Source organism: Fundulus heteroclitus, chromosome 18, assembly GCF_011125445.2.
Source record: "Fundulus heteroclitus isolate FHET01 chromosome 18, MU-UCD_Fhet_4.1, whole genome shotgun sequence".
NCBI classification, from domain to species: Eukaryota; Metazoa; Chordata; class Actinopteri; order Cyprinodontiformes; family Fundulidae; genus Fundulus; species Fundulus heteroclitus.
In genome coordinates, this window is record NC_046378.1 from 6,702,706 (window position 1) to 6,715,866 (window position 13,161).

The 13,161-nt window shown below is 43.3% G+C and overlaps 1 protein-coding gene across 1 annotated transcript; it reads right to left on the minus strand.

Moving 5' to 3' along the window:
- Positions 1-1,417: 1,417 nt before the first annotated feature.
- LOC105924833 (TRPM8 channel-associated factor homolog) lies at positions 1,418-13,054 on the minus strand. The gene is made up of 12 exons (XM_036149774.1): positions 12,966-13,054; positions 12,019-12,805; positions 11,415-11,631; positions 11,024-11,315; positions 7,914-8,215; positions 6,954-7,128; positions 6,535-6,629; positions 4,081-4,291; positions 3,076-3,312; positions 2,773-2,987; positions 2,526-2,639; positions 1,418-2,316 (listed from the first exon to the last, which is right to left on the minus strand). The coding sequence occupies exons 2-12, from the start codon at positions 12,660-12,662 to the stop codon at positions 2,083-2,085; spliced, it is 2,736 nt and encodes a 911-aa protein (XP_036005667.1). The 5' UTR covers positions 12,663-12,805; positions 12,966-13,054; the 3' UTR covers positions 1,418-2,082.
- Positions 13,055-13,161: the final 107 nt, after the last annotated feature.

A 13,161-nucleotide genomic window follows, 5' to 3' on the forward strand; every position in this document is an offset into this window, starting at 1 on the left:
AAAAGCTTTCACCTGCCAAATTCAGGCCTAGCCTGCTCCACTGGCTGATCAACCCTGAAGCTTATGGGACGTAACCTTTGTCATTTGATGGGGTGAGAACGATGGGTCAGGTCATAAGCACAACAGGAAAAACAACTACAGGGCATGTCTTAAATAAATGCAGTGTGAAGAGATCTGCTGTTCGCCTCTTAATAATTGAAATTGAAAATGATTCTCCTGGCTATTTCTTAGCATGCAGTACTATAAAAAAAATTAATAATTTTTTTTTAAATCAGGTTTTTGGCCCTCGCATACTTTTGACTTGATAATTTTGGTACACTTGCTGAAAAGTTTGGATACCCTTGAAGTAGGCAATCCAATCTAGGCATGCTAGTCACCAGCCTCTCCAAAGCTAACACAAATGAGTACTCTCCTATTTATTTGACAGTGTCAGCCACTCTGCTACCGGTGCTGGCCTGTTATTAATCAGATCAATAACTGGTTTTGGAGTTGATATAGCCTAAGGAAGTAGCTGCTGGGTGCGCAATAGTCTTAATTTCAGCACTAATACCAGGGTTTCCCGCAGCGCTATGTTGGCGTGGCGGCCGCCTCGCCAAACTCACGCCCCCGCCACGCCAACGTTCCCAAAAAAAAAAAAAAAAAAAAAAAAAAGTGTGACGTCAACACGCGCGTGCGTGAATGGCAGGGAAAAAACCCTTGGAAACCCCCCGCTCCGCGAGTCGGTCCGCGGAAAGAAAACGTGTCGTAACCCCCCCCCCCCCCCCCCCCCCCCCCCGCTCCGCTCCGCACGTCGGGCCGCCTAAAACTTGTCTCTCCCCCCCCCGGTCCGCGTCTCGGTCCGCATGTCGTCGCACCCCCCCCCCCCCCCCCCCCCCTTAAACTTACGCCTCGCCTAATCAAATTCCTGCGGGAAACACTGAATACCATGCCATATTCTTTACTCCTAGGAAGACCTAAAATTCTTTTTGGTTTGTGGTTCCAAATAGCACCAATTGCCGCTCTCAATAAAGGGCTACCCATCTGCAAATAGGGGACACAAGTTTCCCCTTGTGGTGGTTAAGGGCATAACTGCTTACCAGAACATTGAGTGAGGCTATTCAATAGATAACATTTTATTTTGATAACTCAAAGAAAAATAAAAGTGTTGTCTTCAATTGCAATAAATGCAATATGGTTTCAAATTTAATAAGAAATCAAGCTAAATAATCTAGTTTTCAATACTGACCAAAATATGTTTTTCTGAAATTTATTTTCATAATTCTATAACCCCAACAAGCTGCAAAACTAACTAAATAAATACCAAAAAGGTTTAGCAGGAACCCTTTTTTTTTTCCTTCTTGCATAGTAGCTAGCACAGTATGGCAGCACAGATGGGTATGACAGGAACGTAGAATAAAAGCTGTTTTAAAGGTTTAGATATTGTTTATGAACTTTTTTTTATTGATTTTTGTTTTCACGTGACAACTATTAAGGCATTTAAACACTGCAGTGATGAGTTTATTAGTTTTCAAAAGCAGTGCTACCTAAAGTGTTGCCTTGTTGGAAAGTAAGCAGACACCAAAATAAAGTTTTTCTAGCAATGAATAACACGTAAGACGGTAATATGCAAAACAATATAATTAAACGATCAACAAACACATAAGTAAAACTACATGACAATACATTTTCTGTAGAATATTAATACAGAACTTATCAATAGTTCCCATGGGATAAACGGTATTCCTGCATGTGTATATTAAAATTAAACGGCCCCTTTGCTTCTGAGATCTTTGTTACTATGAACATAAATAGCTCCTGAGATCGCCAAGGCTTTATTTTAACATCTAATTCAAAGAAATTAAAATGGAATTTTAGATTCCACAATGTTTATATGTTTTCCTCCTCATCCCTGCAATACAATAATAATAGCAAACTAAAAAGTGCCTGTGAAATATACTTCTCCGTTTGTCAGAAATAATAATAATTAAACACCAATTAAAAGCACATGTAGCTAATGTCCCCAAATAATAGCTCATGTAAAAAAGCTAGTCCTCATAACCATGTCAGTGCTCATAAAGGATCAGCTTCTCCCAGGCGGTCATTCTAGACCATCGGGTGATCGGTCCAGGCCGGCAGGCTGGACAGTTTCCCTTCAGTGGCCTGTTCTATGGGCCACCCCCAGGCCTTGAAGAATCCCGTCAGGTTCATGCCCACAGTCTGGGAGAATGTCTCAGCGTACAGGTTCATCTTTCCTTTTTTGTCTTTGGGGAATTTGTCCATCTTGTAGTAGGCAGCAAACACTTTCTTAAAGGCATCCCAGCCAAACTTTTCCTGAAGCTACGAGGACAGACACAGAGGTATAAACAAAACACAATACCAACACGAATTTCTGTAATTTTTCAGCATGATTGGCATCTCCTATATTAGAACTAAAACATTACTGAATCTCTTTATCAAAACTATTAATAATGTGAAAGGTGGTTAATGTTGTTTGGGACTTTTGAGGCGTTTGAATCACTATCTCTCCACAAAAATAACCCTCTAACCTGCATGTACGTCTCCAAGGCCACCCAGACGCTCCAGCTGCTGAGCTTCCTGCCTCCTTTGACATAGTCCTTGATTCGTTTCTTTCGGTTTGCATCGGTCATCGCTGAATGGGCCTGCAATAACCAGTAAAACAGGTACACTGTGTAGCAGGATTGGTAAATACAGAGCAAGTATTAACAAAAGGAGTTTTTGTAGTTTGGTTCACAAAAATAGATTTCAGTGTTTTCAGCCACTGATTTCCTGTACCTTATCCCGTTTGGTCCCAAAAACCACTTCATGCACGTACACTGACCACAGGTTGCACGTGCACTCTGTGGTGTGAGGCGGGAACTCCCAGCAGCCTCGCTGTTGGTTGTGTCCCAGCTCATGGATGGCTCCCCACATGCCTTTGGTCTTAGCATTCACCAGTCCCGCTGCAGATCCCTTATGTGTCATAATGGGATAACCTGCATGCATCCAACCTGAACAGAACATAAAAGGTCTTATAAGCACCGTTTGGAAGACTCGTCGGGATAAAGATAGCCATGAGTAAGTCCAAAAACTACCAACCATGGGAAATTTGAACGTCTGCAACAAAGCGCTCTTTACGTGGGAACTTGTGCGATCTGGCAGCCAGGTCAGCGATGGCCTTCATGATGTTATTCCAGAGGACCGCCAACTCATCGGGGTGCTCCAGCTTTCGGATCGCCTCCGACGGTACGGTGAGGATGATGTTGTCAAACTCCAGCTCTGCCCAGGGTGAAGGAGCCATGCGCAACGACGACCAATCAGCTTCAGTCGTTACACCTGAAAAGAAGAAGATGGAAGGGTTTATTAATATTGAGTATTGAAGTAAAACACTGGCATTTGGTAAAACCTTTTGGAAAAAGAGCTAAAAAAAAGTGCACCTGCGTAAGATCTGCAGAACAGAAAATAGCTGTGTACTAAGGGGGAGACTTCTCAAGAATACGTCACTAAGTCTCAGAAGTCAGTGCTGATCCTGATGTCGCATCTGAGTTGAGAGATTTCTTGTATGAAGTAAGAAAACAGGTAGAATTGTCTTTTCTTGAACTGATAATATATTTCTCTCCACTTTATGTCTTCAAAAACTAAAGGAACATGTTCACTAATTTCACAGCAATATGCATTTGGGGACAATAACGTTTTCCAAAAGCCTGCCAGGAAAACTGGATAAGTTTTGTGGAAAATAAATAGAGAAAGCTAGCTCTCCTTGGATGCCGAAAACAGTGTTTCATAATCGTGTTGCAAAACCTGTCCCGAACAAACATTCCACAATCTTGGTTTTCTAGAAATCTAAAGGACAAGGAATAGGCTCACCCACAGGTTAGGCTGTGCAACGATTGATGGCTCTGGCAGAGTCCAGACCATCAACGCTACTGTGGTTGTCAGTTGTAACGAAGCATGCCGCAATTCAAAACGTCTGAAGCAGTGTGGAGTATCAAACTATATAGACCTGCTGGCGAGGCCTCGTTAGAGCTTGGATTCAAGAATCCAGCTTGGACTGCATCATGGCAGTCTTCATTGGGAATTCCATTTTTCTATCACCACACCTACCTGATTTATAATAGGGTGCAGGAACAGCCATCTGCACAACAACCTCCAGCCCCTCCGCCTTGGTTTTGGGTGGGGCCACGAGGTAAATGAGTCCTCCCCACAGGTTCGACACCTGCATCATCTCAGAACTGATCGGAAAGCGTACGTGGACATGTGGAGGTCTCTTCAACTCTGCAGCTTTCAGGTGATCTGTTTGACAGCCTATCTGGATCTGTTGGAACAAATAAATGCAGTTATTGACTTTGGAAACAGTCAAGATCCTAAGGAATGCAAACAGTGCCTTCCCTCGTGCAGGTTTGGACTATGTGACCATTGTCTGCTCCACCTCATTCCAACCTATAAGCAGAAGCTGAAATCCTCTACGCCTGTGGTTTGGACTGTTTAGAAATGGACTGAGGAGTCATATTTGATGCTACAGGGCTATCTATCTGCACCGACTGGAATGTTTTTGAAGCTTCGGCCTCTGACCTAAACCAACTAACTGATGTGGTGACATCTTACATCAGCTTGTCTGAGGACCTGTGTGTACAGACTAAAACCATCCACAGTTTCAACAACAATAAACCATGGTTTTCGTCACATTTGAGGCAACTGCGTTGCACCAAAGAAGACGTGTTTAGAGTGGAGACTTCGCCCTGTGCAGACTAGAAAAAAACTGATAAAGGAGACCAAGCTAGCAAAAAGACATTTCAGTAAGAAAATTAAAATTGTTTCTTAGCAAACAATTCTTCTTCAGTGTGGAGGAGCCTGAAATCCATAATTAACTTCAGGTTCCCTCCTCCACGTGCCGTGACAACCCCTTAAGCCGGGCATCCACTGTATGATATTTTGTAATTGTGGTACTCATATACAGCTCAAACTGTACGATGAAACTGCAGGTTTAAAAGTTCACTACTCACGATTTATGTTCTTACACTGTGCGAACCGACGCTCTGATGTGACCTGACTGCTCACACTGTACGTTCAAAAACCACACGTCGGACTCAGCCCCGTAGAGAGATGGCACTACTCGGACTCGTCTACCTTGAAGCCAAACGTAAACAGTAGAAGAAGAAAAAGACGGAAGTGTCGATGCTCACTGTTAAATATGAGGCTCACTAGAACAGAAAGCCCTGCCTTGGCATTGCCAGGAGTTGCTCCTCAGTAGTTTGACTCCATGTCACACATATGGCCACTATGCTTCTCTCCGCTCCTATGTTTTCGTTTGAGAAGACAAAGAAGAATTTCCTTGTTTGCGCGTGCGCGGTGTGCAAGGTTGGGGGAAATCGGCTCGTAACTCTGCTTCAACAGCAGGACGCACTCACAATCGCTCACAATCGCTCACGAGGGCCCACTGAATTTTAAACATGTTTGATTTTCAACCGACCGTCCGATTCCTAATCAGGTGTTGGAGGTGAGAGACAAATCGTCCCTCGTTACTGCCTGTATACTACACTGTATACTACACGCCGCAGGACACACAGTCAAGCTGAAACTCAGCCCGATCCAAAAGATTCTCGCACGACTGAAGAATCGGCCCGAAAAGGGCAAAAACTCATACAGTGTATGCCCGGCTTTACTGGCTGAGGACCTGAACCACTTCTTTTACAGTTTCGTTCGGCAGACTTTCATACCTCGCTCTCACACCATGGGTCCTCCCAAACATCCCACCAACAACTCTTCAATCCCCTCCTCTCCGCCTCTGCCTGCACCTAAGATCAAGAGGACGATGCCAATGGGGCCTTCAAGCGTCCGAGTGTGAAGAAAGCGCTGGGTCCTAATGGTGTCTCCCCCCTCGGCCTAAAAACAAGCGCTGACCGACTGACCCCCATCTTCACCAACATATTCAGCAGGTCTCTAGAACTGTGTGAAGTTCCCACCTGCTTAAAAATTATCAACCATCCTTAACCTTGCCTGCAAGCTGAACTATCGCAGTATTTCTGCGTTAACAAACACGCGATAATGTGCAGAACGTAGAGTCTTACACATTATCAATCGGGCTGGCCAGGTTAAACCATCATCCCCGTCTCCAAGAAACAGATCATCACAGGATTAAATTACTATAGACCTGTTGCTCTGACGTCTTTGGTTATGAAATACTTTGAGTGCCTGGTGCTGAAGCATCTGAAAGACATCACAGGCCCCAGACCCGGCTCCAGGGGAATGCCTTCTCAAAATTTTTGGCCCACCTTGGGTGCACCCTAACCCTTTTTCTGGGTGTAGCAATAAATTCAGTAAATTCACACTGCCTTTTTCTGTGGGCGTGAGATCTATAGTACCTTTGTCATACACAGAAACACAGTGTTGTGCTTTATGCGTGCCGGAGAGAATGTGAAAATGTCCAGGCAAAAGAGGACATTTGGTCACCCTATCATAACGAGGTTATCATACAGGGATAGCTCACACAGCTTATGCCGGGTAGGGGCATTAATTCATCAAAACAACTTACACAATAATTGGGTTTGTGTAAAGTACCTGCCATCCCTTTTTGACAATCTCTGCTGGTATGGCCACATACGTCTTCATACCAGGAGAAAGGTAGAGACCCGTGCTGATCCACTCCTCTTTACCTGATAAACAAATACAAAATCAAAAAGATTGCAAGCTCTATGTCGGTACATATAATGAAAGTATGTGACTTTATTTATACAACATTTTCAAAGATGAAAATTTGAAGGGCTTTGCAATAACAGCAAGGCAATGACCCCATGTGACCTGACAAGAAACCTCAACATGTTATGCTTTTGCCCTTCTCAAAAGATTCGGTCCACTTGGGTGCACCCTAACCCAAAAGTATAACATGTTTAGGATGCTGCAGCTAGGTCCCATGCTACTGTAGGTTTTTTTCACATGAACTCGAGGCACTATTCATAAGCAATTTGCATTACAAAGACCTGCTGTGTTGACATCCATCTTGACCCTGTGGTTCTGGACAACTGGCAACAATGGATTATCCTTGATGAGGTAGGGCAAGAGGGCATCTGGGTTTGGGCAAACCTTATAAACCTCGGCCCCAATGTTGAGAAGAAGGTGGTCTTTGGGACTTTTGACAGGGCATTTCTCACTCGCCTTGGAAGGGGAAACAAAACAAAAACAAACAAGACGTTATTGTATGATTCCACTGGCCATTAGGTGTTTACTATAAGTAACTATGATACTTTGATTTGAGGGACCCTATTATACAAACTTCACTTTTTCCTTATTTATGTACATCCATCTGGGTCTCTACTGCTTCTACAAACAGTCCAAGTGCTTTAAAAAAAACCATCCAGCCATCTTTGGCAATAAATAAATGTTTTGTTGGTCTCTGGAAATTAAACCATTTAAAAAAACTCCTGATTATTATATCGTAATCTGCAGGCACTGCCCCTCACCTAGCAACCCAAGAGCAGCATGTTTGGTTAGCTAGTTTTACCGCTGTATACACTGTACAATCGCTGCTGGAAAAGACAAATGTTTTGTTTTGGCTGCAATAAACATGTCCGTGCACATTCTCCCAGTCACGGTGAACAGAGCTTCATTTTATTTTTGATGGCAGCCACACTGCCAAAGAAAGCGCAAGTGCAAACAAAGAGTTTTGCTATAGCTTATTTGCATAAAAGTGACAAAGCCCCAAAACAGCTCACTCTGAAAGGAGCTCAAAATAGGCAGAACTGGGGAGGTGATTATTATCTCATTATTTGAGAATGATTTTGTGCACAAGAAATTATGAAAGTGTTTTATATAGCCAATAGACTCATTCTAACTTGTTTAAAAGGAAGCATAATAGGTCGCCTCTTGGCTATAGTTCAGTCACCCCATTTTTGAGTTGCCTCAGAAAAAAAAGTATTCCAAGTGTGTTATTATGCGCTCACCTGTGGCAGACCGGATCTTTTTAAGATGTCTGTGAGGGTTGCCACCACCTGAGCGTAGTGGCAGGAGTCATGAGCATTCATGGTCAAGTAGGTGGCACAGTCGATGCCCAGCTTTTTGAGGAAACTCTCCTCATGTTTACTGAGTTTTTCCTCCACTGTTACATGCTTGGCAAAGCGGTGCAGAAGATGCCGGAAATGGTAGGTATCTTTGATGGCCTGGCTGGGATCAGGAACCTTGTATGAACCTGCTTTAATAGTTGACTTCAACAGGCTCAACCCCATTTGGTTCAGGACTTTGTTCCCTGAAAACCATTAAAAACAGGTCAGAAGAAACCAGGGCAACTCAGCGGCACATAAACAGCAATACACAGATGCACACACTCACTCCTAAATAACCTAACATGCGTGTTTATTGACTGTGGTAGGAAGACATGCATGCACTGGAGGAAAAGGCAAACCCCCTATAGAAAGGCCAGAGACCCTCAGACTATACCCACATCCCACACCACCACAGTGGTAATAGTGAAGAGGGATTTCCCAGAGTTCCCCCAATGATACTAGGAGGGAGTCGCCACAGGGTGCTCCTGTACACTGGCCCACATCCCAGACAGGAGCAGTCTGGGAAAACCAGGGCCATCCAAGCGAAGCAAGGCTACCATCAGCATCCCAGGACCCAGAGACTGGCCAGCCTAGACGGGGCTCCCAGGCAGGCACCAGCAGCTGCACCCAGCCTCCAAACATCCAATGTCCGACCAGGCATAACCCAAATGCCTTAACTGCCCTCCCAACCCCAGACCCTGTCCTACAGCATCAGCTCAGCCCTGGTGCCAGCACACCTACACCCATCAGCCCCTAAAGTCGAGATGAGAAAGCCCACACCCCCGACACCACTACAGAATGTATTTAGTTATTGGAGACCAAATCATTTTAACTTTCATCTGTTGGTTTTACTTACAACCGGACATTCTTTCCATAGAAACTAAATACAATATGTGTTTAACATAACCTATATTAAAACTATTTTCATAATTTTTTTTTGTAAAGCTCAGAACTGCAAGAAGTGTGTGTCATCTATTTGTTTGCAAATCCACTTTGGTGACATCACCCAGCAGGCACGGTGAGGGTAACACTGGGACTGTGTTGTCTACACATGTTGATAGGTCATGACATACTTTTGACCAAAAGCCATAGACAAATGTGACAGTGAGCATGTAGACAGTCAGGTAAAGCTCCCATGCAGTTAGAAGATTTGTTAGTTAGTGAAAATCACAATTTGAACATCCTTTGTCCGATGTAGTGTGTTCTAAGAATAATTTTGTATTGTATATGCTGAAGGTTGGCAATTTGGGTAATTCTAACACCCTTTTTTGCAAATATTACTCTAGTAGTTAAGATCTATGATGGTAGGTAGATCAATGTCCCATTTACTTTTAGGAAGTGAGATTGTTAGATCTACTTTTGAAAGTTTTATGCAAATCTTTGAGAGTAACTTTGGGCATTTAAATTTAAGGAAGCTAATTATTGCATGAGGAATTTACAAGTTTTTTTGGTTAAGTTTCGGACTCAATAATAAGTTTTGGCTGATGACATTCAAAGAATTTATTTTTAACAATGCCATATGAATCTTTTAAAACATTAAAGGGTATAAAATATTTCCCATCAAATATGTCCTTTTCTATTACATGTTGGAAAGTTAAGAGCCTTTTATTTCTTAGGTTGTCTGGGTTGTTCCAAATAGATGGCATCTACATGGGCGAAAGACCTATTCATTTTGAGAGCGTCCCACAATACTGTCAAAGATGTACTGATATTTGTAATACAGCTACGAGGATTAATTAAAGGGTTGATAAATGGAATATCTGAGATACAGAATTCCTTGCATAACGTTTGTTCAATTACTTTCCAAAGACCATCTGATGTATTTTCTTTCCCAAAATTTTCTTCTTGCTTTTTTTTCCTTTCAGGGGTTGCCAAAGTGAGTCATTTGTCTCCATCTAACCATGTCATCTGCATCTTCTTTTCTCACTCTAACTACCTTCATGTTTTCCTTAACTCCAACCATAAGTATCCTCTTTGATCTTCCTCTAGGTTCCCGCCTGGCAGGTCCAGCTTCAACTATTCTACCCATATACCGTAATAACTATCCCTCCACTGTCCAAACATGTCCAAACCATCTGACTCTGGCCTCTCAAGCTTATCTCCAAAACATCAAACACAAGCTGGTCCTCTCTATACTCATTGCTGATCTTATCCATCCCGTCACCCCCTTAACATCTTAGCCTAGTCAAAACCAAAACTGCTGTCTCTCCTACACTTCCATATATTTACAGGTCCAATTGCCTTCCTTCTTTTCATCATTTTCAATGCCTTCCTTATTTCATCCTTACTAATCTGTGCTACTCCTTGATCCATAATGGTCGCATCTTCTGCTCTCTGTTCTTTCTTATTTTCCTCATCAATCAACTCTTTAAAGTACTCCATCCATCTTCCTGTCACACTAATTGCAATTGCCAGTATGTTGCCATCTTGATCCTATATCTCTATCTCTGTCTCTTTGCCTCACCAACCTGCTACAAATCCTTCTCTCCTTACTGTCTGACCTATCATACAAGTCACTGTATGCTCTCTGTTTGGCCTTAGCTACCTCTACCCTCCATTTAAGCTGCCTCTCGCTATACTCCTGACGACCTTCTTCAGTCTTTTCCTCTTCCTCTGACCAACAGTAGCCCGACTTCCACCAGTACCGCGTTGGTCACCAGTATCAGTGGCAGTCGTTGTTAACCAACCGATCCGTATGAAGATCATGTTATGAACTTGCATGGTAACTTTAGCAAAAGTTTTAAACTGGATGCCTTTTCTCACGCAACCCTCTGCATATAACCGGGCTGGGGAGCAGCCCAAAATAGGAAACAAGACACTGGGCCCCCTTTGGGGCTGCATTGGAGTTTTCCAAATCAAATTTGAGATACATTGTTAATCCTATGACCGGTGAACCGCTTGTGATATTTTTCAATTTAAGCATGAAGGTTTAGATGTCTGTTATATGCTGACCCACCATAAATGTACTTGAGATTCATTATGTTTTACAATGCTTTATTCTAGCTTATTACCTCCAAAATCTGTCAATGGGTTTTTTCCACCGTGTGACTGGGCCCAGTACCAGGCATGTCCACCAATCAGAAGACCTCCTCCCTCTGCTACAAAGTTCTGGATATCTTCCCAGTGTTCTTTGGGGTTCGATGCAGACACAAACACACTCAGGTCTTTCTTCAAGCCTGTTTTCTCCATTTTTAGACCAGAGTTGGTAGCTATCTTAATGCCATGTTTCAGGGCTACGCCAACAACACCCCTGCGACCTTCATCCAGCCAGTGTAGGGCATTTTTCCAAAATGAAGCATTTGCCTGGGTTATAATCAGGTGTAAGAGAAAGAGAAGAATTAGTATTTTTGTGTTCTGATAAACTTCTAAAAAACTTTAAAGACAAATATCTTGTGTCTTTACCTCAGTGCTCAGAACTCCTTCATGTCCAGCAACGATGACCCGACCCTGACCATAGTAGGATCCGGCCAGGAATGCTGGTCCACCTCCTGCAGTAGCAATCGGGAAAGCAAGTGGGCCGTGGACCAGAACCTCTGAGGCTAGTGAACCATTTGGGACAGCAAGCTCTGAAACACCGTGGAGTAAGAACTGCAGGTCATCCTCGAAATCCTTTCCTACGCTGTATTGGACAAGGGAAGCAAGTAAAGAAAAGTCATTCAAAATAAGAGGAAGAATTGGAGGACATATTTTATAGGATTAGATTCAGATAGGTGTCAGCAGTGAACCAGTGCACTTCAACTGTGAGCGTAGGGTTGTTAACTGAATATTTAGTGAATACCATACCTCAGCATAATAACTAATACACAGCTGTATTTTTTTCCTTTCACTTTTTGAGTTGAGACATTAAAAAAAATATAATAGCTTATTCTGGATATTATAACAAATATTTTCAAGAAAACCTTGTCAAAACATTTAAGGTTTTATGACCATTTAATTATATGTCTAAAAACATGAAAAAGTACAGTTTATGTGAAGAGTAAAAAAAGAAGAAAGAGTATTTGCTCACACAACAGCCATCCAGGAGGAGGGGATTTGTGGGTAGACTGGAAGGTGTTCCACCTCTCCCGGATTCTTAGAAAAGTAGATCCCTGCAACTCCAGACACCTTGTTTCCGTCAAAGTAATGCAACGTATTCTCCATAGGGTGATCCGCGGCCCAACTCCATGCCTGGCCCGCCATCAGTACCCCTCCTCCAGCTTTCATGAAGGCCACCAAGTCTTTTGGGTCAGCACCAACGCTGTACGCGTCCGTCACGTACACACCGGCCTCTAGATTGCTACTGAAGCCCCACACCACTTCTGCCTGGAAGCTGGACCTGCTGAGGTTATCGCTGACCGTCCTCACGTTTTGGTGCACGGCTACAGAAGGGTTGCCTGATCCGTCACCCCGCAGCCAGATCAGGGCGTTCTCCACCAGAGCAGGAAAGGCAGACAGGTAGCCCTCATGACCCAGGACAACAATCCTCCCACTACCATACAGAGACGCAGCCATCAGGACCTGACCTTTGCTGTTCATGGCTAAAGGAAAGGCATGGTCTCCGATCAGCAACAGGTCGCTGGGGACGTAGGGGCCACGGAGGTCCAGCTCTCTCAGGCCTTTTGTTAGAGACATGTAGGCTGCCTCGTGGTTGTTTTGGGTTGGGTTAGACATGGTGTGATCTAGTTATATATGAAAGATCAGTGAAAAAAATTACATGCAGGATAGTCTCCAAAGATCTTTTCAGTTGAAGTTTTCAACGCATTAAATTTAACAGCTGTTCTTTGGTGGATGAGGGCGGTATCAGGCTGGCAGACCTACAGAAAGAGAAAAGATTAGAATACAAACCGATGCTGATGGAACTTACTGACAGTCAAGTTAAAACACAATCATGTAAACCCATGAACATAAGTATTACATATATGTCCAATGATTCACACTTCATAATATGCATACTTAAAACATAAACTTGTATACCTGTTGAGGTACAGAGACGTGCTTCACAGCACACCAGCTGTCAGCGGAGCGGCAGTAATGTAAATGAAGGCTGGGAAGGGTGTGACCTGCTGAAAGAAAATAACAATAGGAGGAGGACCATCAGTTAGGGCAACCCAGAGATAGCATGCATGGAAAATAACAGCAGGTGTGTCCGCATGTGCAGTGTGTGACAGCA

What these genes read in the sequence shown, in the direction of transcription:
- LOC105924833 (XM_036149774.1), bottom strand. Translation starts at nt 12,662, where the DNA reads ATGTCTAACCCAACCCAAAACAACCACGAGGCAGCCTACATGTCTCTA. An exon ending in GATGGATGTCAACACAGCAG is followed by an intron (nt 6,630 to 6,953) that starts GTCTTTGTAATG and finishes TTTGTTTATCAG; the next exon opens with GTAAAGAGGAGTGGATCAGC. An exon ending in TTGTCAAAAAGGGATGGCAG is followed by an intron (nt 4,292 to 6,534) that starts GTACTTTACACA and finishes TTGTTCCAACAG; the next exon opens with ATCCAGATAGGCTGTCAAAC.